Source organism: Lactuca saligna, chromosome 6 (assembly GCF_052625555.1).
Source record: "Lactuca saligna cultivar CGN05327 chromosome 6, ASM5262555v1, whole genome shotgun sequence".
NCBI classification, from domain to species: Eukaryota; Viridiplantae; Streptophyta; class Magnoliopsida; order Asterales; family Asteraceae; genus Lactuca; species Lactuca saligna.
This window is the reverse complement of record NC_136422.1, coordinates 59,278,956-59,306,002: the sequence shown is the minus strand read 5'-3', so window position 1 is coordinate 59,306,002 and position 27,047 is coordinate 59,278,956. Positions and strand designations below refer to the sequence as shown.

The 27,047-nt window shown below is 32.6% G+C and overlaps 1 protein-coding gene and 1 pseudogene across 1 annotated transcript; both read right to left on the bottom strand.

Annotated features, from left to right (window-relative positions):
* Window positions 1-891: 891 nt before the first annotated feature.
* On the bottom strand, window positions 892-1,628 carry LOC145002622 (uncharacterized; annotated as a pseudogene).
* Window positions 1,629-16,885: 15,257 nt separating this feature from the next.
* LOC145001495 (uncharacterized) lies at window positions 16,886-18,143 on the bottom strand. Its single transcript, XM_078960872.1, has one exon. The coding sequence runs from the start codon at window positions 18,012-18,014 to the stop codon at window positions 17,085-17,087; it is 930 nt and encodes a 309-aa protein (XP_078816998.1). The 5' UTR covers window positions 18,015-18,143; the 3' UTR covers window positions 16,886-17,084.
* Between the last annotated feature and the right edge of the window lie 8,904 nt (window positions 18,144-27,047).

Below are 27,047 nucleotides of genomic sequence, written 5' to 3'. Positions count from 1 at the left end.
CTATTATCGATTCTGTTACGTCTATTGAGGTTTTTGTGCTGATAACAATTAGCTCAGTCGGAAATTATGAATCCGTTAGGGTTAACTGAGGATTTCTGCGCAAAACAAAATTTATAATCTCAATTAAAAAAAAATGAAGTTAAAGGCACGGCGGCTGAGTGGCTACGACTATTAAGTATCGACTCTAGTGAATCGATGCACATTGCTTCTACTACTTTATATCCATCACATTCAGTTATCTTTAGATTCTATTTATGTATTATTTATTCTGTTTCGTTAAATGATAATATATTTTTTTTTAACGTGGTATGAAAACCAATACTTATTCTAGTTATATATTTGGTTTAATTACTATAGCCAAAATGGTCAAATCGAACATCAACTTTATATATAAATATGTTCAAACCGACACGCATAAACGAATGTTAAATTAGATGGCTTAAATGAGACAAATATACAATGTCAAACAATCACATTCATAAGAAAATTCTTTAAAGATTTACAAAAAAATAAAGGAAAAAAGAACCAACCTTGAAGGTAATAAAGCATTTTGTGTTTTGAGTACTAAATTATCTTTTAAACGAAGAAAAATAAATCAACACACCATATTAAATAAAACTCACCAACTATATATAAGCTTCTGTTATATATGTATGCTTAAATGAGACAAATATACAATTTCAAACAATCACATTCATAAGAAAATTCTTTACAAATTTACTAAAAAAATAAAGAAAAAAAGAACGAACATTGAAGGTAATAAAGCCATTAAGAACATTTTGTGTTTTAAGTACTAAATTATCTTTTAAACGAAGAAAAATAAATCAACACACCATATTACCTAAAACTCACCAACTATATATAAGCTTCTGATAGATGTATCTTATATATCTACCTGTCCATGTCAAGTGGAGAAAAAGATTTCTACATTTGAAGAAAGCTTTGTGATTGGTCGAGTTTCCTTTGAGCCTCGATATCTTCATGTATTTGTTCTTGATCGTAACTTGTTAGTATTTGGTACTCAACTTTCTCCTCGTAGATTTTATACATGACGAAGTAAAGCGAGACATCAAAGATTGTCAACCAGATTAGATACCAACTAAATTGAATATTCACCAATGACTTAGCGCGTTCTAAGGCTTCTTCCCCATGGCACCTGACCACATGATGACCCTCTTCAAGGTTCAAGAAACAACCTTTAGGAATTAAGTTTCTAGTCCAAAGCATGAAACCCATGATCATAAGCCAAAGACCTTCAAAGAATATGCTAATGGACCTTATGAAGCCAACTATGAAGCTTTTCTGGTAGCTAATGCCCATAAGGGTGGTGATTACAGAGATAAGAATTAGTATTTGTAGAAGTATATGATATTGTCCTTCAACACAAATGTGGTCTGCTGAGTGGAGGTAGCAGAGGAGGAGTTGTTGCCCAAAGGCAATACCTGCATGCAACTGAGTCAACTTGTATTGGGCTTTGGGTAAAAATGACTCTACAATCCTTTCTATGAGTAGTAAATAGATACAAGTTATATAAAACTCAGAGTAAACAAACAATCGATTGTGTGTATCTGCCCTAAGCCCACAACCAAACAAGGAATACCGAATGAGGCGGATGTCACACATCCCATTGGTTGTTCGATCGTCGTTGTATATAACCCTGGTGTATTTACTTGGTACTCACGGAGTTAATTGCAATAGTTCCTTTACATTTGATAAAAAGATCCTTTAAGAAAACCTTTATTTCTTTTAGTAAAAAAAAATGGTAACCACAGTGGTTCCTCCTATAATCTCCTAAGTTATACTAGCTATATATAATCTAATATCGAATAGATAGTTAGTTGTGTGAATCTACACTAAGACTACAACCAAACAAGGAATAGGAAATGAGGCGGAAGACACACATCTAACTATCTATTGGGTACTAATTATATATAACCCTGATGTATTAACTAAGGTATTATAGAATTAATCACCTAAGGTCCTTTAAGTTATATTGGTTTAATAAAATGGATTAAACCCTTTACTGGTAAGTTTCTAGTTTTTTATACCAAATGTTCTATTTGGAAAGTATGTTTTGTACTTGAAAAATGTGCATTGAATTAGTGTCCTGTGACTTGACCTATACCTGGTACCCCTTATGATGACTTAATGTATACGGAACATATATATATATATATATATATATATATATATATATATATATATATATATATATATATATATATATATATATAAGATCAAATGGATAATAGGTTGGGTGAATCCGCTCTAAGCCCACAAACAAACAAGGAACATGAAATGAAGCGGAAAACACGCATCCTATTACCTGTCGGATCCTATTAATATATATCCGTTGATGTTTACATTAAGGAATCATAAGGTTAGCATTATGGTCCCTTTCTACTGAATGTACTAGACCCGACTGTTCTGTGTTTCGTTTTGAAAAGATGTAAGTTTTCCCTATTTTATAACTATTTTAACTCGAAAATAACTTGCATTAACTTTCAAGTGGAACTGACACAAAATGAAAGTAATGGGAAAACATAAGTACTCAGTTGTCTTTTGAATTGACATCCTGACATACTAATTACCTTAGAACATGTATGTTTTATTAAGGTCATAATGTGAAGGCTAGTACCCATTCTATAAGCTCTCCCTTTCAAAAGATTCTGGGAACCAAACACGACTTCAGCAAACCAGTTGCTAGGTCGTGTAACTCCACATTAAAGTTATGCGATCATGTATACCCAATTTAACTATCACCTTTTGTTTAGCACAATGAGTTAGTGATTCGCTAGTATAATTAAATTCTGTAGTTGTTCCATGCTATAGCATCTTAGTAAGTTTGTTCTGTTATAGTATCTTAGTATGTTCTTTCTGTTATCGTGTATTGTATCTTCCTCCCTGTTTCTCTTTATTGTGTGTTCTCTTATGTTATCGTGTATTGTATCTAGTATGAATTGAACCTCTAAACTATACCCCTTATAGTTTACTAGTGTTTTACTTGAACTGTTATTGAAAAGACTCATTTTACTACTAAGTTATGCTTGTACTTTAATAATAGAGTTTTGTTAAAGTAAAAAGTAACATAACTTTAAAAGAGTTTTTAAATGTTTTGATCACATATAAACGACATAAGCAATATTTTGAAAGACGTTTATAACAAACATTTACACAATTATCATTGTGTTCAACTTGTATTCCCCCCCCCCCCCCCAAAAGCATTTAAAACAGTTAAAAGATTCATTATGGGGTATGAACTCACCTAATGTGGGTGATTCAAATGAATATGCGTGTAAGGATGAGAAGTTCCACAAATGAAGTCCTGAGACTTAACAAGTCCTAAATGACATATAATGGCATATATTGACATAAATATAGTGTCTAGAAGCAACCAAATGCAAGGAAACACCTCACGGGATTAGGAAACACTTTGATCAAGTGTTGGAATCACATGTGATTGACCTGAGGGGAGTGTATGGAAAATATGAGGAGTGTATGGCCATGGAGTGTACGACCATACACTCATGGTATTAAGTGTACAAAAACATTTTCCAAGGGTAGAATGCTTGTGGGACAATTGCTCTTCAAGTGTTGAAGCTAGGAATGCACTTGAAAGCCCCTTTAAGGGTGTATTGAGGAGTGTATGGCCACACATGTGTGTACGGCCATACACACCTCATGTTCACAAATTCTGGGCATTTTTATGATGTTAATCTAGTGTTATAACATGTACTTAAGCATAGGGAAAGAGTACTTACGATTTGGAGGCTCAAAAGGGTTCACAATCACCAAGAACAAGTGTATGTTCTTGGTGTTCTTGGTGAGATTTAAAGATCTAGTCAAAATATTATTTCCAATGGATGAAATCAAAGGGTATAACTAGGAGATAAAGTATAACAAAAAATCAAGGGAAGAACACTTACAACTTTTGAAAATCAAGGATGAAAAACGGATGGTAGTTGATAGAGAAATCAAGTGTTCTTAAGATGAAAGTGCAAGAATGAAGGAAAACTGAAGGATAACACTCATAGGGAGGGGGTGTACGGTCCAACATGGGTGTACGGCCGTACACTCCCTCGAATGGAGTGTAGGGCTCGTTTGTTGGTTTAGAACTTTATAAGGTACTTCTTATCACTCAGTCCTTGAATGTACTGAGCTTTGAACCTTTAAACGGACTCTAAACAAGGCTAAATGATAACATAAACGAGTCTGTCACTCACTTGAGTTGACTGGCTAGGCTTTACAAGGAATTCTTTTTGGGTTGTCACACCTTCAATCTAGACACTTCCAACCTCAACTTCTTTCAAAAGAACACGAAAAGGACCAACTCTTCAAGCTCACACACTCAACTTGGGAGAGGATGCACGAAAATTAGGGTTTTGGGCAGAGGAGGCAGATAGGGAGGTCATTCATGGGACTTAAGGCCTATAAATAAGGTGCAACACCCTAAAACTTAGGGTTTCATAGTCAGCCACCAACTCATCGAGTTTGCCTCTCCAACTCATCGATTTAGTCAAAAAAATATGCGCGGCCTAAGGCCTTTCAACACATCAAGTTGAGGCCATCAACTCGATGAGTTCCAAGGGAAACTTGGCTTTTTAAAATACTAAATCTCATACTTGGGAATTGGGATATTACATTCCATTTATTTGCCAACTCCTTTCATGGAAACCTTAGAAACTAAACATCTCGAATTATTACCTACTACAATAGGTTGGATCCCGTTGTCAGGCTTAAGGAGCGTCATGTGAGGTGCATAAGCTACAATCTACACCAAACATATTAAAACATATCCACCTTAACCACATGTTGACCACATTAGTGATATCACATTAAGATATCCCTGGCCACAACATACCCTTCTCTATATATAGAGCATCCAAAACATGTTGCACCCTCAATCAATCTCTCCAACATGATGTTCCTTTAGGAAACAGTTTGATCTAACTAAGGACACAATTAACCTCCTTAACAAAGGGAATCTTAGAAAATATGGAAATCGGTATTGATGGATGCTACTTATATGAATGCTTAGCTTCCAAAGCCTTAATACTACCAACACAATTTAGAGAAACAACGAAAGAACATAACACTTTCACTGTTGTAGTAAAGTGCCTATTAACAACCTTACGTAGACACTGCTTGATGTTGGTGTTGGCTATTTCCCTCTTTATCAAAATGTCACCTCCTCCCTTTCTCAAAGAACTCAAATGAGGACCGTCTAATATATTTTTTAACAAGCATAATCATACCATATTTCCCCCTATATATCTAATGAGTTCAGGATGGAACGATGTTGCAAGGATTTCCTGCTTCCATACCTACTTTCTTTCCTATACTTGGGTCTGAAAACCCACGAAGTGCAACGAAAAGAGTAACAACCTTACCTATGCTTCAACAGACCCCGATTGCGCAACCAATATACAAATAACAGTTTTTAGAGTTTGAGAGAAAGCCATTTGATAGTTATAAGGAATTATTTTCATGGTGGTAATAGGTTCTTTAAAGACACAGTCAATAAGGTCAACCTTCAAAAGCAACTCCTCATGTACATTGTTCTCAAGTTTCGTGATGGAAGGCTTTGAAGTTTTGATACTGTACCCGCCCATACCGCCCATATTCCTTACCTCATCAGAAAAATGTGTAAGGCCATCAAAATGATGACGAGCTCAACTGATTACATGTATATAAATACACTTTCAACACAAGATCAAACACCTTCAAAGTATCCTCCAAAACTATAAAAAAATCCTTGGTCAGTAGTGATAGCCTCCTTCAATATGCATTTTAATTTATTGGTATCAAGGTAACAATGAAACCATTAGAATGGACACGACCATATCTAGTTCGTGTTCGTAGAAATTGAAGTCATGATAAAATACAAACAGAATTAAGCCTTGAGAAGAGGCTAAAAATTGAATCCAAATAACCCAAAACTTAATAGTTACATTTCAACAAACAGTCGGCGTGCATTCTAGAAGAACATGTAACGCCCGCAGATCCGGGCTAGTCAATTTAGAGATAGGAGGGGTCAAAAACGACTTTTTGAGAAAAAATTATTTGGAATAAATAATCTTAGCCATGTTGTAGAATATGTCTCAAGGGTTACGTATATATAAAGAACGCCGAAATCCGAGTTATAACGAAGAAGTTATGGCCCGTCGAAGTTTTACGGCAAAACTAGCACGGCACCGGGAGACGTAAATAGTGAATTTTTGATAGAGGACTTTTTAGCCTTAGTGATCTAAACAAAAGTTCTAGTATACATTAATCAGAGAACATACAAAAAAAAAAAGAACGCCCAAATCTGACTTCGTATGAGAAAGTTATGAATTTTCTAAGATTTGGCATAGCAATGCACGACCCGAAACTCGAATTAGATCGAGCGGTTTTTGGCCTACGCGACCTAAATGAGAATTGAAGATCTCATTAATAGGAACTCAACAGTAAAAAGACAGACGAAAAGAGACTCCGTATGTAGAAGTTATGAATTTTACGCGGACATTTAACAGTATAATCTCCTCATAATGTTAAATTTAAGATCGGTAGAGAATTAGCCAACGAAGTCAAAATGAAAGTTGTACATCTTATTTTTACCTACGTTTGGATACAAAGAACGTCAAAAACGGAGGTCGTATGTGAAAGTTACGGATTTTAGAAGTCAGAAGTGTGTTGTGCAAAAATAGGTGATGTGGCACAATCTTGGCCATTGCTTTCTCCCCAAGTCTTGCCACTAGATGGTGACATGTGGCACCAAGTTCAACCATTTTCACCCTATAAATAGAACCTTTCCACCCTCATTTTCCTCACATATTTCATTCTTTCTTCTCTTTACTCTCTCTCTCTCTAGAACCTCTCTCTAGCCTGAACCACCCCCCCCCCCCCCCCGAAAAGCCTAAGGACCTCCTAGCACGAGGCGGAAGCCTCGGAGTGCTCGACGGCTCCGAGAAGAAGAAATTTTCGGCTCGGGAACTCTACTCCAAGAAAAGCCTGGTTTTCTATAAAACCCATTGTAAGTGAGCTATGCCTACGCTATTTTTAATATAGATTTTATTTAATTATAATAACGTTATTAGGAACTTATAATAAGTAATTATAGTAACTTTATTAGGAACTTATAACAGTAATAATAGCTAGACTATTAATTAGTCTCGGTAAATAATCTAATAAACTCTAGTGGTAATAATACTACGTTTTGTCGAAGGAAATTATTTTAAAGTAAACGAAGCATTGTCTGTGTACCGAGTCACCAACTTATCAAGTGAGTGCATAGTTACTTTCAGCTTACACATAAATATGAAGTATTTAATATAAATTACGTGCTATGTGTGCATATTCTCTGAATACTTGTTGTCTATGCTGGGTGAAATATTTTTATACATGTTTTAAATGATTTAAACTGTATATGTATTTTATATCTACAAAATGTGTTGGGTAAAACATGGGTGGATGTAATAGTTATTGTGTGACCAAAAAAATAATGAGAGGCCTCGATATAGATGTTATTGATGATCCAGTCATCTAGCAGTGTATAGATGACGACCAAGAATTATTCTAGACAGTTTAGTAGAATGCTAGCAAGCTCGCAACCTGTTGGTGTTTATTTGAACTGTGTGCTCACCAGCAGTACTCCATCCCCCACATGGTTGCCTTATTTGACATGAATTGCTGAGGAACCCTCGAAGCATGTGTTGTCACCCCGATGGAAGTCCTTCTTAGACTAGGTCCCTTGTGTTAGATGTTTTAGGGACGTAAAGTGAGGATAACGGGAATGGGTAATCGGGTTTGTTTAGTTTGATAAAGTTAATAAAATTATTTATTGTGGGTTGAAAACCCTATGTACTCACCAGGTTTCCCAACCTGAGCCACTCAGTTTGTTTATATCACAAGTGTTGATATGAAGTCGCATTACACTGAGAGATTAAGGAGATATAAATCACTAGTGATAATCAATGTAAGTTCTGTTTATGCTTATGTTTCTGTATTGACGATGACATTCCAAATGTTTTAAATGAATAAAAATACTTTCTGCAGAAATGCTTTGATAACGTATTTATCATGTTTTACTGGGAACAAATTCCGCAACATTTTTATTATAAGAGGTACTCTGATTTTTATAAAGCATAAACAAAATTGGTCTTTTTTGTCCGTGAAAATAAGGATGTCACAGTTGGTATCAGAGCATTAGTTTAAGCAAACTAGGAATAAGGATTTATTTCTGGACTTAAACTTAGAATGCTATGCAGTGATCGTGAAGAGTGTGTCTAATATATTTTAGGAAGTACACCTGAATAGACACAAGCACCAGCTTAATTAGGAATGATGCCTAAAATTCTTTTATGTGCTAAATGATTTATGATGCTTTATGCTATCGTTTGATATGATCTATGGTCTGTTGCCAACCAGATCTAGAAATTTTTTGTGCTCAGGTTTCTAAACGGTTAATTACAAAATTAGAATTGGCATGTAACTTTTTGGAGTAATACGGAGGAATACGCGTCTAAATCTATCTCTATCTATATTCGCGCCTCAATACACCAAACGCCTGCTTTGGTGTATAGAATGTCATAATAAGGACTCATAGTCGACTGAGCAAATAGAGGAAACGAGAAGGCTTACGATAATGAATGATACCTATCGGAAGATATTTTGAGAGTGATGTCTTGCCTTTAGAATGCGTCTAATAAATAATATGTCTAGTACAAAAGAAGTTCACTTTAAATTAGAAGAAAAAAAGAGTTTTGGTAGAATCCATGAATTTATCCCATCGTCTGACATTTCCACCATCAATCGAGTTGAAGTAGAATTGATGTTTGAAGATACGCGTGGAAGAAGTCCTAGTAGAATCTAGAGAAAATTATATGATTGTTTGGACACATTTGTATGTGTTAAAACTGTTTTTGTGATAATAACTTGGAGAACTGCGAGACAATACTTGAGACGATTATGAGTAGGTGTGAATGGTAGTAGAGGCCTATACTACCGGAAGCACAAGACTCACGCTTGGATCAGGGAAAGTCACAAGGTTACCAAGAAGCTAGTAATTGATACCGTTTTATTAAAATATGTCGTTACCATCGTTTCAGTAATGACTAAGAGGATGATTGTTACTCCGACCCTAGTGGTCATATTGAATTAAGTCCGACTACGATGAGTATGTTACGTGGTTCAGAGAACCAAGTTTGATGTAGCATCTAACTTAAGCCGGAAGATTGAAATAAAAGATAATCAAAGTGATCGGTAGAGGTATCACGATGGTTGCTTGTAGCTAGAAATGCTACCTTTTAAGATATGATTAGAACATGAAGGAAGGTATATTATGTTATGGAATTTGATTCTAAAAGACCTGAGTCCAAGCAATGCATCATACGATGAGAGGTCATTAGAACATGACCCATCGGTCTATTATGATAATCGAAGGAAGAAGCTTATCTCAATTTTTTTAAATAATGATTTTCCAGTCGAGATCGAGATCATGACATGAAGATCATGATTGGAAGTCTAACATGAGATAGAGAGCGGGTCCAAGATTGAGCACCGCATGTAGTCAGGAAGTCTTAGAGTTAGATACTTGTTCGAAGAAACATCAAAGTTACGGTTATTACTTAGGATGAAGAGATAAATTATGGAGTCATCATGTGATCTCTGTTTCGTTGATGATTCTGGGACGTAATCATCCTAAGGGGAAGATAATTGTAACGCCCGCAGATCCGGACTAGTCAATTTAGAGATAATAAGGGTCAAAAATGACTTTTCGACAAAAGATTATTTAGAATAAATAATCTTAGCCAGGTTGTAGAATATATCTCAAGGGTTACGAATATATAAAGAACACCAAATCCGAGATATAACGAAGAAGTTATGGCCCGTCGAAATTTTATGGCAAAACCGGCATGGCACCAGGAGACGTAAATAGTGAATTTTTTATAAAGGACTTTTTAATCTTAGTGATCTAAACAAAAGTTGTAGTATACGTTAAACCGAGAACATACAAAAAAAAGAACGCCCAAATCTGACTTCGTATGAGGAAGTTATTAATTTTCTAAGATTTAGCATGGCAGTGCATGACCTTAAACTCGAATTTTAGATCGAGCGGTTTTTGGCCAACGCAACCTAAATGAGAATTGAAGATCTCATTAATAGGAACTCAACGGTAAAAAGACAGACAAAAACAAAGTCCGTATGTAGAAGGTATGAATTTTACGCGGACATTTAACAATATAATCTTCTTGTACTTTTAAAGTTAAGATCGGTCGAGAATTAGATGACGGAGTCAAAGTGAAAGCTTTAGATCTTATTTTACCTACGTGTGGATATAAAGAAAGTCAAAAACATAGGTTGTATGTGAAAGTTAAGGATTTTAGAAGTCGGAAGTGTGCTGTGCGAAAATGGGTGATGTGGCACAATCTGGGTCATTGCTTTCTCCCTAAGTCTTGCCACTAGATGGTGAGATGTGGCACCAAGTTCAGTCATTTTCACCCTATAAATAGAACCTCGCCCACCCTCATTTTCTTCATAAATTTCCCATTCTTTCTTCTCTTTACTCTCTCTCTCTCTCTCTCTCTCTCTCTAGAACCTCTCTCTAGCCTAAAACCCCTCGAAAAGCCTAAGGAACCTCCCTAGCACGATCCGGAAGCCACAGATTGCTCTACGGCTCCAAGAAGAAGAGCTTTTCATCTCGGGAACGCTGCTCCAAGCAAAGCCCGGTTTTCTATAAAAACCGCTGTAAGTGATTTAAACTGTATATGTATTTTATATCTAAAATATGTGTTGGATAAAACATGGGTAGATGTAATAGTTGTTGTGTGACCAAAATAAAATAATGAAATGCCTCGATATAGATGTTATTGATGATCTAATCATCTAGCAGAGTATAGATGACGACCACGGATTATTCTAAATACTCTAGTGGAACGCTAGCAGGCTCGCAACCTGTAGGTGTTTATTTGAACTGTGTGTTTATTTGAACTATGTGCTCACCAGCATTCCTCCATCCCCCACATGGTTGCCTTATTTGACATTAATTGCTGAGGAACCCCGAAGCGTGTGTTGTCACCCCGATGGAAGTCCTTAGACTAGGTCCCTTGTGTTAGATGTTTTAGGGACGTAAAGTGAGGATAACGGGAACGGGTAATCGGGTTTGTTTGGTTTGATAAAGTTAATAAACTTATTTATTGTGGGTTGAAAACCTTATGTACTCACCAAGTTTCCCAACCAGACCCACTCAATTTATTTATATCACAGGTGTTGATATGAAGTCACATTACACTGAGAGATTAAGGAGATATAAATCACTAGTGATAATGAAAGTAAGTTCTGTTTATGCTTATGTTTTTGTATTGACGATGACATCCCAAATGTTCTAAAATGAATAAAAATACTTTCTTCAGAAATGCTTTGATAACGTATTTATCATGTTTTACTAGGAATAAATTTCGCAACATTTTTATTAAAAGAGGTACTCTGATTTTTATAAAGCATAAACAAAATCGGTCTTTTTTTGTCGTGAAAATGGGGATGTCACAGAACAAGAGGTAAAAAATCTACATCTTGTCAATGCTTGTTAGAATTGAAAATGGAATACCGGAAGAGCATGATGCAATTGAAGGGATTGAACACTTGAATTCTTCAAAAACCGGTGAAAAATAGTACATGAATTGAATCTTAACTAGTAGCACAATTGCATCAACTCAGAGGTTCTTATCTGGTTGCTCTAGAAACAAACGGAGTGTAGAAAACAACGAGATCCTAAATTGATAGATTTACACGTTTCTCCAATGAACATTTTTTGGTCAAAGAAACTATGGTCAATGTACATGAAGTAGTAAGATACGGAGAAAGTCAACCAATAGATACATATTGATAGGTGACATTAGTGCATTTTCGCAAATATGAAGACTCCATACTAACTCCCAGATAAATGATGGTTATCACAAAATAGGTAAAGAGATCCCGAATTAAAAGTTATCATCTTTAATAATTTTATCTCACAAGTTCACCAATGGGTGTGGTGAAGTCCCTAACGATTCTAAGTTATCAGGGGTTTCGTTAGCTAACAATTCGATTACTAGCTAGCTTTACGATGTTGCTAGTAAGTGGCTATATTTGAGATTTGGAAATTTTTTAAAGTGGTTAATGGGTCGGGATTAGAATACTTTTAGGGGAAATTAAGTAATCTTACCACAATTGAGTTATAGTTAACAAATCTAAGTTTCTTTTATCGAAAAACTGGCCACTTGGTCCGGAATGGCCCATTACGGACCATAAAAAATGGCTCAAGCCCAATATTGCAGCCTAATGCTATATATTGGTCTCACACATAAAAATCTATATATCGGTCCCACACATAAAAATTTGGAATACACGTTCTAGATTTTGCAATTCCAAAGTCCGTTCTACCCGTATTTCGGACCTACTTTTGAACATTGATTTGTCAAACCAATTGAGTTCTTCTCTTTAAGTTACTTGCATTTGAGTGCACAAAACAGTTTACGTATTACGAAATGAATATCACACTTTGGAATATGATGAACGAGTCCGAACTATTTACTTTTTGTATGTTTTCTTGTTGTACATATATGAGACGCATGTATCTTATAGTGTGTTTAGGATCAGTTTGTTAGTACGAAAGTTTGTTTTCTAGGGAATCTGGAATGGTAATGTAAGTCCGAAATATGAAGAACGTAGTTCGGAACGCGATAATCTATTTTGGAATGTTGTTCCGGTATGAAAATCCAGAATAAATATTCGTTGTCACTTTTGTGTCTGATGTTTAATAACTCCTATTAGTCTAAAGATGAATTTACGTGAATGTTGTTAAAAAAAGTGGGTTTTGCGAACAAGGATGTAGTATTCAATTTACAAGAGCTTTTACAATTACGCCTGATAAAGATGGAATCGAATTATAAAAATTTGTAATAACTTTTATATTTTATTTGTATGGTAATGTATTAAAATGTTGATAGAATTTTGTTTTTGCAGATAAAAACCAAAATGCTTAGTTGGAAAATTATATAAAAATAAACCAGAATAAGCACCTATAAAATAAAGAAAAAAAATCAGAATGAGTGTTAAAGCTTAAATTGAAAGCAGATAGAACTTCGTAAGATGAGACTGGAGGAACTTCAGCTAAATTGTTATTATAGACTAATTGCAAATAAATTTTTTTATGGATATGATTTAGCAAGTTGGTTTTGTTATTGGATATGTTTATGCAAGTTGGTTTTTAATGTGTATGTTAATATATTTTATTTTTAGTCTCCAACATCCAGTGACTCGAACGATGAGGATGAGTTGCCAATAGAATATTATAAACTACATCTTCAAGAAGAGCAACGCCGTCTTGTTGATACGGTTATTGTACAAGTAAAAATAATTCATGATTTTATGGTATTTTACCTCCCATGAAAATTTCGTTCAACAAAAATCCATTGAATGTAGTCACAAATTGCCTCAGTAAGCGTTATTAATGGAACATTGCGTTGATTAACTAATAACACCAACATAAATTATGGAATATCAATGTTGTGTGCATTCCAATGGATGTTAAGGAAACAGGCTCTTGTCCATTTCCACATGACCGATGTTGGCAAGCACCTTACGTGCATAATGGGTTAGCCGACATAAGTTTTGTTCAAAACCAGACATAGTATATGAGTTGGATGTCGGCTAGAATAAAGGTTCCAATGTTCTGTTTCCATCAACTGTTATGTGCATATACATGAACACACTTTTACAAGTATACACATGATAAGAATTAGGGAATACCTGGACTATGCAAAAACTAATGACAGCGTCCATATTGGTTATGAACGATACTTCCCTACCCTCTCTGAGAGATTCCTTCGACCTTATTGGGAACCAAGTACAAAGTCAGCATTATATGTCACATCCATACCAAATGCTATAGGTAGGATCTGGTAGTTCTTGTCCATATCAATTGCTACAAACATTGTGTTTAGGTAGTCGCCTCTTAGACACGCACTACCTATAAATATGATAGGCATCACACAACCTATGAATACGTATAATTGCATTTTTTTTTGGAAAAAGAAACCAAGATGCTTTAGGTATACAAACATTATCAATTTTAAAGAACCAATAGAATTATGGAAAAAAAAAATTTACCACACATCCAATAGCTACAAAACAGAATCGGAAACGATCCATCACATCGGTTTTGATGTTCGTTTAATTATGAGGGTTAGTCCACCTTAAGGTTGTGTAGGTAAACATGCACGTTGGTAAAGTGTTCTTGGTGCTCACTCTCTAGGAAACTCATATTGAACGAGTAATAGGAGATAATTACGAATGATCAAAACTAAGCTTCTAACTACATATGGTAACATTTATATATAGGGGATGGAAATTGATGTTTTATTATTCATAATAACTGTTTGGAAAGTGTTTCCAAAACATGTGTCCGTGACTCCATATTATCACTTCAAATTACTAACTTGATAATCGTACATAGATTCTTGTTTAGAACAAGGATACTTCGGAATGTAAGTGCGGAATGTATGAACATTTTTATTTCGGACTAAAGCTCCGGAATGAATACCTCGACTCTGGAATGATATATTATGGAGAAAGTGGGCATTTTACAAATAAATAAATAAATAAATAAATAATAAGTTGGTTAATATTATTAAAATACCCATTTATATGGGTTAGATTACTTAATTTCCAATTTTTTGTAACTAATAACCATTTACTAATGATGAATGCTTAGCGGTATAATCGTGCCAGATAATTAGGCCATCAATAATGAATATCAGGACGGGCGTCATGGTCTAGGTGGCCACGAACCACATCCGTGCACACCATCCTAGTGTGTCATTGTGCGTCGTGGTCATGCCCTTCCGTGGTGTGTTTGATGATCGAGAATGACCAATAAGAGCCGGTTGAACCATTTACTCTTTGACTTCAGTTTTACTATCCGTTCAAAGATTTTTTTGTTTGAAAAAGTTATTTTTTTAAGTACAACCATTTACCTATATAAACCATAACACACAACCTCATTTCTTACACCATTCTTCTCTTTCTCTATAAAAATTACACATATGACTTTATTTTCAACCAAAAACCATGGATCCTGAATATGGAATCACCTCAAGGTGGTTTTATGAATTTGCTCCAAACTGATTCACCTATCCAACAAACACAACTTTTCAATCAACAATTTCAAACTTTCCCGCCCTATCAACAGAAATTTCAACCTGGTTTCGTATACCAAAAAGCTTTCCAAACCACAACCTTCATAACTACAACCATCACAACCACTACCTTCACAACCCCATCTTTCGCCAAATTTTGTGTCGGAAACACAACCTTCATTACCATCACCTCAACCAAAAAAGGGAAAAAAAACCCATCCGATCCAACACAACCGATATGGTTCCATGGACAAAAAAGGAATAAGAAAAGCTACCGGAGGCGTAGGTATCGGCTTCTCAAGACCCAATTGAAGGAGATAGTCAAAGCTTTAATTGTTTTGGGAGAAAGTGTGAGGCGTGTTCTACGAGTTAATGGGAAGTGAAAGTCGAAATCCTGACCAAATTAGCTCGAAGTGGCGTGATTTGAGGCTAAAATGTACTAAAGTTGGAGGAATTTACAACAATCTCAACAACGATGTGCTTTGGGCGGGCTTGGATCAATATGAAAAACAACGACGACCCACAAAGCTTTTCCATATCTCAAACCGTGGCTAAAATTGAAAGATGCTCCAAAATGGAAAGAATTAACCGAAGGAATTTCACAAACCTCTTCCGGTTCAAAGCATTTAAAACACCCCGGTGCAAATTCCCAACAATTGGATGAGCGAACACACGTCGATATCAATGATGATCCAATAGATCTTAAAGACGAGCAACCTGTTCGTCGGCCCGCTGGAAGAAATAAAGCAAAAAAGCAGGTTCATTGGCTTCGGGATCTAACATTATCGATCATTTTGGAGACAAATTTGATCGATATGTTCAAATACATGAGAGCAAGGTGGGGATGATCAGTCGGGTGTAACAAAAAATGCTAGAAGTGCAAACGTCATTTTAAGAGGCACAAACGATGCTTCAAAGAAAAACCGATATGGAGATATTGAAGATGAAAGCGGGCGATCTTGAAGTTGAAGATTTGGATATATTTCTCGAGATGAATGAGTCCGTTCGAACCCGATATAGAAATAGGGGTAGTTATTATTATTATTATTATTATTATTATTATTATTTTAATGTAATGTCGTATTTTAATTCTATGAAAAAACTAGTTAGCTTTTTTTTTAATATATATGTTTTTAATATATTTTTTAATTAAAAAAAGAAATTAAAAAAAAAATAATATCAGATAACGTGTTAGTGGTAGGTATCCCAAACTTGCTACAAAATATTCTATAGCTAGTATTATCTATTCTGTTACGTCTAATGAGGTTTTTGTGATGATAACAATTAGCTCAGTCGGAAATAATAAATCCGTTAAAGTTAACTGAGGATTTCTGCGTAAACAAAATTCATAATTTCAGTTGAAAAAATGAAGTTAAAAGAGTGGCTACGGCTATTAAGTACTATCGACTCTAGTGAATCGATGCACATTACTTCTACGACTTGATATCCATCACATTCAGTTATCTTTAAGATTCCATTTATATATTATTTATTCTGTATCGTTAAATGATAATATTTTTTATTTTGAACGTGGTATGAAAACCAATACTTATTCTAGTTATATATTTGTTTTTACTATAGCCAAAATGGTCAAAATAACCTTAGCGGTCAAAATGGTCAAATCGACCATCAACTTTACATATAAATATGTTCAAGCCGTCACGCATAAACGAAAGTTAAATTAGATGGCTTAAATGACACAAATATACAATTTCAAACAATCACATTCATAAGAAAATCCTTTACAAATTTACTAAAAAATAAAGAAAAAAAGAACCAACCATGAAGGCAATAAAGCCATTAAGAACATTTTGTGTGTTAAGTACTAAATTACCTTTTAAACGAAGAAAAATAAATCAACACACCATATATTAAATAAAACTCACCAACTATATGATAAGCTTCTGATATATGTATCTTATTTTTCTACCTTTCCATGTCAAGTGGAGAAAAAGATTTCTGCATTTGAAGAAAGCTCTGTGATTCGTCGAGTTTCCTTTGAGCCTCGATATCTTCATGTATTTGTTCTTGATCGTAACTTGTTAGTGTTTGGTACTCAACTTTCTCCTCGTAGATTTTATACATAACCAAGTAAAGCGAGAAAGCAAAGATTGTCACCCAGATTAGATACCAGCTAAATTGAATATTCACCAATGACTTAGCGCGTTCCAAAGCTTCTTCCCCATGGCACCTGACCACATGATGACCCTCTTCAAGGTTCAAGAAACAACCTTTAGGAATCAAGCTTCTAGTCCAAAGCATGAAACCCATGACCATGAGCCAAAGACCTTGAAAGAATATGCTAATAGACCTTATGAAGCTAACCATGAAGCTTTTCTTGTAGCTAATGCCCATAAGGGTGGTGATTAAAGAGATAAGAATTAGTATTTGTAGAAGCATATGATATTGTCCTTCAACACCCATGTGGTCTGCTGAGTGGAGGTGGAAGAGGAGGAGTTGTTGCCCAAAGGCAATACCTGCAAGCAACTGAGTCAACTCGTATTGGGCTTTGGGTACAAACTTGTCTAGTAGTATCGCAAAGGCAGCATAGACGAAAAAGGTCAGGGAAATGAATGAGTGTTCAAAGTTGTGTAGATGGTTGGATGGAATGGTGCCATCTGTGTCAAACGGCTGGTGACGATCTGGTCCAATAAATAGCTCCATAGCTATTGACATGGAACAAGCTATCATGATCAAGTAAAGCTCCAAATACCTTATCTTGATGGAGGGAAACCATGGGAGAGAATGATAGGTTTTGTGGTTTTGAACATGAAGTTTGATATGGTTAAGAAGGTGCCAAAAACCGATGACAAAGAAACCAAACCCTGGTGCCACATGTCCCACCAAAGTGCCCATGTGTTAGTTGTCTGTGTTTAAGGTGTTGTATGTGTGAGGGGAAAATGAGAAGAGAGAGAATTGAAAAGAACGCTAAAAGTGAATGAAAATTGTGAAAGGAAAATGGCTTTTAAAGGAGTTGGATTGAACGCCTAGAGTCTTCCAATGGGGCTTGTCAAAATCTTTTTTTTAAGATTAATCTATGGATGTTTCTTTTTTGTTTGAATGAGATTGAAAGATTTGAACAAATTCAGGGGACACCTCATTCGGAGACTAATTAAGGAATGAGATTAATTATAGTCGACTATTAACCCTTTCTATTTAAATTGTTTTTCTCTTTCTAAAAAGCTCCAAATTCTAAAATACATTCATATAATTAAATCTTATAAGGTAAGATTTACTTGTTTAGATGCATCGAATCGTATACTTTTACTAATTCACATAATAAAATTTCAATTTATTGTCAATCTTTTTTTACCCGTTTGCAAATTGGTAACTAGTACTAATTTAAAATAAAATTAAATATTATTGATAAAAAAAAATATCTATGTAGTTACATATTTGATAAAAATATATGACTTCCTTAGATATACAAACTAAGAACCCATCTTATTTGCTTTATTTTAGACTAGAGGAAAACCCACCACAAAAATAAAAATATAGAGTAAATTACTGAAATCGTCCTTATGGTTTGATCAAAATTACACTTTTGATCCCTAACCATTTTTTTGCATTTGGATTGTCCTTATGGTTTGATTTTGTTGTGTTTTTCGTTCATATGGTTTGATCAAACGTTATGTATGTAAGGGACGAAAAACGCAACAAAATCAAATCACAAAGACGATCCGAGTGCAAAAAAATGGTTAGGGACCAAACGTGTAATTTTGACCAAACCATAGGGACCATTTCAGTAATTTACTAAAAAATATATTGATTAAAAATATGACAAATATATTGAATTGGTTAAGATAATATAATATAAAAAATAGCTATATCCTTGTTATTAATTTATACTTAATGATTTTTATACTAATTTGTTAGAACATATTCTAATTATTTTAAATATATGATAAAATAGATATATAATTAAACCATATAATTTCAGTCATTATCCAGGAGTTTTATATCAAAACAAAAATAAACTTCTTTCTTAATTTTTAGCAATTTTTAACCATTAATTTTAATCAAATTAGATAACCATTGATTGTGACATATGATTCATTCCATGGAATCTATATGTAGGTAGCATGTTGATTTGAAGTTTCGATTTAGTTGTAATATTTATCATTATATTTTAAAATTTATTATGTTTAAATAATTAAGACGCTATTTTTTTAAACAAAAATATAATAATAACAAATAGTTTTTTTATCTACATTTGTTTTTAAATTTGACATTTAAATTTAATTTTTATATGTTAATATTAATAAATACAACAATTATAATTAACATCATATTTAATTTAATCACAAAAATATTAATAGTTAAAAAGAATTTTGTTTAAAATATATAAGGTTCAAGAAAAAAATGGTTGCTTTAATTATAATAAGGGAAATCTCCGGAAAAGTTCTAATATTTTACCTTAATTTACAAAAAAGTCTCAAACTAAAATTGGTTTATGAAAAAGTCATAAAAACCGGTAAAAATGACAAGTTAGCCCTATTTTTTCGGTTTACCGGTTTCATTACTTACCCAAAAACAATAAAGTCCCATTATTTTACCATTATTTTCATTAAAGTCCTATTTTTTTACAATAATTTGGGACTTATTCGTAAATTATGGTAAAATAATGAGATTTTTTTAAAATCAGTTAAGTAATGAAACCGGTAAACCGGGAAAATAGGGTCAAATCGTCATTTTTACCGGTAATTAGGACTTTTTCATAAACAAATTTTAGTTTGAGACTTTTTCGTAAATTAGGGTAAAATATTAGAATTTTTTCGGAGATTTCCCTTATAATAAATCTAATTTTGGTTTAAATTTTATATTTAATCTTTTACTATTTCTATGTAATTAAAAAACACATCTTTCGAATAATGTTGTTATTATATAAATTAACATAATAAAATAGACTTTTATTTTGAAATCGAAGACATATCTTATAATAGTTATATTTAATCATATGATTTATTATATTTATTCGTAGGTTGCAAACAAATAAAAGTTATGTATAATTTTTTTCCTTATTACTATTTATAAGTATTATTTAAGTTAATTTATTTAGAAATTGCTTCTTTGTTTATTTCTTCAATTTCTTCATGGTAAAACTTTATCATTTCGTGAATTCTTCTACTACTAATATTTAGTTATTATTTACATGTTATTAATGTCATTCATCACTTTCTAGAAAACTATTTGATTATTTTGGGTGTTATTTTTATTGATAAATTGTAAAACTACAAGAAAATATAAGTTTTAAGTGGAAATTAGAAAATATAAGTGTTCACTATCGGGACATAAATGTTATAAATTCTAGAAATCGAGGGTTCAAGTGTAACCTTCAGACCAATTATGAATAGATTTATGGAAATTGGGGGCTGTTTGGTAACTTTTGGACTTGAATTGAAAGGATTTTTGGAAGCAAGGGGGTATAGAGTAAATTATAGATTTAATTTTAAAATAAATTGAAGAGGAGGGACTAAAAGTGTAAAAAAAAAAGATTAATGTTTAAGAGAGTGGTGAGACTTAAACCCGCTCCCCCTATACCCTCGTGCTTCTCGACTACAACTACATAAAATCCTAACCCTAATTTTAATTGTAGCCGCCACCTTATTCTCCATTTGCCGTCACCGTTTTCCTTGCCATTCTGATTGGTTGGAGACCACCGTTAACCTTGTTGCCAACGATGAAGAGGTTATGGGGTTGAATGTCGAGACCTGAGAGAGAGTGTCACGAGATTGAGTGGGAGTTCATGGCTGCAACCGTTCTCGATGACAGATGCAAAAGTCAAAGATAGTTTGTCTTTTATTCCATCTTACTTTATAAAATGTGTTTGTATATTATAACATATAGATGAACTCTAACTAATCCAAAATAATATACATAACTTATAAATCCATACCTTATAAACTAGTAGTTGTTTTTCTCTCACCGAAGATATTATTTCTATAAATTATAATTTTACAATTAAATACAAGTGTTAATAATATTTATTATTAATTAAATTACTTTAATAAATAATCAAGAAGTAGTAACTTGCTATACGATGTAGCCTTATATAATCATATCTCATTAGCAAATATCACTCTATATTGACTTTTGGGCATAAAAAATCTTTCAATCTCCCAATTGCATAATAGTCATCACAGACTGATATGTATAGTGGTGAACGTCTTGCAACATTTCACTGCCCCTAGTAACACACGATGAAAAATTCCATTCATCAACATCCAATTCCTAAAATCTCAAAGCTAAAATTGATGTATAAGGTAATTTTATCAGTTATCCCTTTGTTATAGACATCCTGTTGAACATGAGACTTGGATCCCAATCAATCTCATTTGTAGTTCAACTTTGGGTGACACACGTTAGATGTCTATCTATCAGCACATAAGAGGAACAAATCTCATCTTGACTAAATACGAATCTTGTATAGTTCATATCGAAATGTCCTTTACAACTTCCTGGTCAAAGAACAACATTTGGCCATGTCAAAGTATAATGCTCCATACACTCAAGTCCCAATATGCATATCTGGTATTAAGGATACAAATATAGTACCTTTTATCATGTATCATTCATGATAGCGATAATTGAGGCGATTTGATGTGGGTCATGTCCAATACTTGTTCTCCAAAAATATCTATGAATCTTGGTTACAACCTCTTGCCAACTTTCATCTTATGAGAGTCAAAAAATCAAGTTCATATTAGTCTTAGTTCATAATTGTTCCCACAGTTATGTCTGACTATGAACTTTTACAATAATTAGATTATTCATTGAATAAATATGTTAATATAAAATACAACAAGTATTACTATGAAGATCACATCCCAATATATGAAAACAGTATAATAGTTATTGTCATAGTGTTCCAATATGCAAATACTATATCTAAATCAAATCACATTTCATGAATAACAAAGTCCTACAACTGAAGCTTAACATTTCATGCTTAGTTTAAAGGAAAGACGAATGGTTCTGACTAAATTTAATTTGTGGGTTCTCACTAAATTTAATTTGTGTGAATTATGTTAATACAATCATCTCCATAATTTACTTTAAGCATAGTTAAATATCAATAGAGAATATGATTGGTGTTCTAGTGTGACTAAGAGTTCTTAACTAGACTAAGTACAATCTTGAAGCCACAAATGATTTTTAGGTTGTCCTAGAATGGAATGAGTAAACTTAGTTTCTCAATGAACCTATTCATCCAATCGTATTTGGATGCATCTTCTAAAGTAGCAGTATATTCTAATTCTGTAGTAGATTGTCCACTTATATTTTTGTTGGAGCTAGTTCTAACATAACTCATTCTTTATTCATAATTAAGTCATAATACAATTATAATTCATAATTATCTCTATCTTTTTTTATTGAAGTCAACATCTTGTGTAGCTCTTTATATAAGGATCTTCTTCTGAATTGATTATCTCATGTATATTCTCTAGTTCTTCTTAAGTTCTTTTATAATGTCCTTGTAATCATCAAATAACTTTCCCATGTATGTTATTGGTATCTTTTGATAGGTTTATAGGATTATCATATACATGGTCCTATGCAAAACATGACATAAATGATGAACTCATTTGTTTGAAAAAAAAGATTATACATCATTTTAACTAGCTCAAACCTATGCTCTAGGTCATTTTGAGGCAAGCTCAAAATGGTGTCATGTGACAATGCCAAGTGTCCTCCAAAGTAATCTTGTATCTTGATTTTTTTCAAGATATTGTCAACATATGTCTAAAGATTTAAAACTTCAACATTTACTTTATCTATCTCCACAGATTTTACATTCCAAGAATTTTGTCTGTCATAAGTCTTTAATTTTAGAAATACATTGTGAGTCGAGGCTAAACAATGTTGCATAGTCTGAATGTAATTTCTCATGATTAAGGTATGTCTTATGCATACAAGATTAGGAATATCACTATGGTCCCACTATTTTTTTAGTAAACATGAATATTATTCATAGTTGTTGTCATAATATTCCAATATCCAAGTACTAGATCCAAATCAAATCCCATTTATAGAATAATACTATTCTACAACTCAAGCTCGACACTTCATGCTCAGTTTAAAGGAAGTATTTTATTAATGGATCTGACTAAAATTATTTTGTGGGGCCTAACAAATTTAAATTATATGAATTATGTGAATAAGATCATATATATATATTTAACTTTATGCTCAACATAGGCTTTAAGTACATGATTAGTGTTCTTAGCTCGATTAAGTACATTTTTTGAAGTCACAATAGAATTATACGTTATTCTTGAATGGAAAAAATTCAACTTTGTTTTTCAATGAACTTATTCATACAATCATATTTAATTGTATCTTCATAAGTAGTAGTGTATATTGATTCTGTAGTAGATTGTGAGCTAGTTCCAACAAAACTTATTCTTTATTCATAATTAAGTGATAATCTAATTATAATACATAGTTATCTATATCTTTTTTGAAGTCAACATCTTGTTTATCTCTTTATATAAAGATCTTCTTCTAAACTAATTATCTAATGTACATTTTCTAGTTCTTCTTAAGTTCTTTTAGAATGTCCTTACAATCATCTAATGACTTTCCTATGTATCTTATTGGTATCTTTCGATATGTTCACAAGATTATCATATGCCTGGTCTTGTGCAAAAAATGGCATAAATGATGAATTCATTTGTCAAAACAAATAGAATATAAATCATTTTATCTAGCTCAAACCTATGTTCTAGGCCATTTTGAGGCAAACTCAAAATGGTGTCATGTGGAAATGCCAAGAGTCTTCCAAGGTAATCTAGTATTTTGATCTCTTTCAAGATATTGTTAATATATGTGTAATTCCAACAAAACTCATTCTTTACTCATAATGAAGTCATAATCCAATTATAATTCATAATTATCTGCACCTATTTTTGAAGTCAAAATCTTATGTAGCTCTTTACATAACAATCTTCTTCTAAACTGATTATCTCATGTACATTATTTCGTTCTTCTTAAATAGTTTTAGAATGTGCTTACAAACATCCAATGAATTTCCCGTGTATCTTATTGGTATCTTTTGATTTGTTCATAACAAAATCGTATACCTTGTCTTGTGCATAAAATGACATAAATGATGGATTCATCTGTTAATGAAAATAGATTATAATTCATTTATCTAGCTCAAACCCATATGCTAGATCCTTTTGAGGTAAGCTCAAAATAGTGCCATGTGGTATGCCAAGAGTCTTCCAATGGAATCTTGTATCTTGATCTCTTTCAAGATATTTTCAGCATATGTATAAAGATTTAAAACTTCAACATTCATTTTATCTATTTCCATATATTTTACATTCGAAGAATGCATTTTTTTTCTTTCCTAAGTTTGTCATTTTAGAAATAGTTTTTCAAGTCAATGTGAACCAACCTTGTAGAGTCAGAATTTAATTTCCCATGATTAATTTTGTCTTATTCATACAAGATTAGGAATATCACTATGATCCAACTATTTTTTAGTAAACATGGATGTTATCTTCATTTTGATATAAAAACATGCTTTGTTTTTCAATTAAAATGACAACTCCAACCTTGTGATGTTTGCTTTATATCCATAAATGGATCTCAAGGCTTATATAGTTTGTTAGGATATCTCGGATTAACAAAACCTCCAATATAAGCTATATACACATCTCCAAGTAGGTTTCTGTTAAGAAAAATGGTTTTCTTGAAATATATTTGCCATATCTTATAATCGTAATATGTATTTATGGTAAATAATATCCTTATTTATCTATATATATCTACTTGAGAAAATGTTTGATCATGGTCAATGACATAAGTATAAGTGGAGCCTTTTATAACAAGTCTTGCTAAATGTGTATAAATATCCATGTTTGTTTTTTTTTCTTTCTAAAAGAATCATTTACTCTTGTTAGTCTTGCTATATGGAGGATGATTAATCAAAATCATACTTTATTGTTATACATGGATTACATCTCATTGTCCATGACTCTAAGTCATTTATCATGTTTAAAGTTAGATATAGCATTTTTGTAGTTGATAAGTTTACCAAAAACTATTAAGAAAGCTCATCAATGAGAGATTCTATATTTTTCATGTTATATACAATTCTATATTAGATATTAGTCTACTTCATAATTGTTCTCATTATTATGACTAACTATGAAATTTTATAATATTTAGATTATTCATGCATTAAACATGTTAATATAGAATACAAAAAGTGTTAATGTGAAGATCATATCCTAAAATATGAAAATAATGTAATAGTTTTTGTTTTAGTATTCATATATCCAAGTAATAGATCCAAATAAAATCTCATTTCTAGAATAACAATGCCCTAAAAATCAAGCTCAAGAGTTTATTCTTAGTTTAAAGGAAATACTTTATTAATGGTACCGACTACATTTATTTTGTGGGGTCTGACTAAATTTAATTTGTATGAATTATGTGAATACGATCATCTCTATATTTAACTTTATGCTAAGCATAGTTAAATACCATGGATAATATAATTACTGTTCTAAAGTGACTAAGAGTTCTTAGCTTGATTAAGTACATTTTTGAAGTCACAAAATATTTATAGGTTACCCTTGAATGGACGGAGTCAACTTCGTTTTTCTATGAACTCTTTGACCCAATCATATTTGATTGCATCTTCTGAAGTAGCAATGTATTATGATTTTGTAGTAGAATGTGTAGTTATATTTTTCTTGGAGCTAGTTACAACAAAACTCATTCTTTAATCATAATTAAGTCATAATCCAATTATAATTCATAATTATCTCTATTTTTTTTAATCAACATCTTGTATAGCTATTTATATAAAGATCTTCTTCTAAACTGATTATCCCATGTACATTCTCTAGTTCTTCTTAAGTTCTTTTAGAATGTCCTTACCATCATCTAATGACTTTCCCATGTATCTTATTGGTATCTTTTGATATGTTTATACAGTTATCATATACCTGGTCTTGTGCAAAAAATGTTATAAATTATGAATTCATTTGTCAACAAATAGAATATAAATCATTTTATCTAGCTCAAACCAATGTTCTAGGTCATTTTTAGGCAAGCTCAAAATGGTGCCATGTAGCCATGCCAAGAGTCCTATAATGTAATCGTGTATCTTAATCTCTTTCAAGATATTGTCAGCATATATCTAAAGATTTAAAACTTCAACATTTATTTTATCTATCTTCATATATTTTACATTCCAATAATGCATTTTGTCTTTTATAAGCCTTTAACTTCAGAAATACTTTATGAGTCAAGGTGAAACAACCTTGCGTAGTCGGAATGTAATTTCTCATGATTAAGGTATGTCTTATTCATACAAGATTAGGAATATCACTATGGTTATACTATTTTTTAATAAGCATGAATGTTATCTTCATTTTGATATAAAAACATACTTAGTTTTTTCAAATTAAAATGATGATTCTAACCTTAAGATGTTTGGTTTATATACATAAATGGATCTTAAGGCTTATACATTATGTTAGGATATCTCAGATTAACAAAACCTCTAGGATAAGCTATATACACATCTACAAGTAGGTCTCTAATAAGAAAAGTGGTTTTCTTGAAATTTATTTGTTATATCTCATCATAATAATAACTAGTTATGGTAAATAATATTATTGTTGATCTAATCATAACCATTTGAAAAAAGGTTTGATCATAATCAATGACATGAGTATGAGTGATGCCTTTTTTTAACAAGTCTTGTTAAATGTGAATAAATGTCCATATTTGTTTTCTTTTAAAAAAGAATCACTTATTCCTTTTAGTCTTACTATAAGGATGATGATTAATCATGACCATACTTGATTATTATATGTGGATTGCATCTCATTATCCATGACTCCAAGTCATTTATCAGGTTCAAAG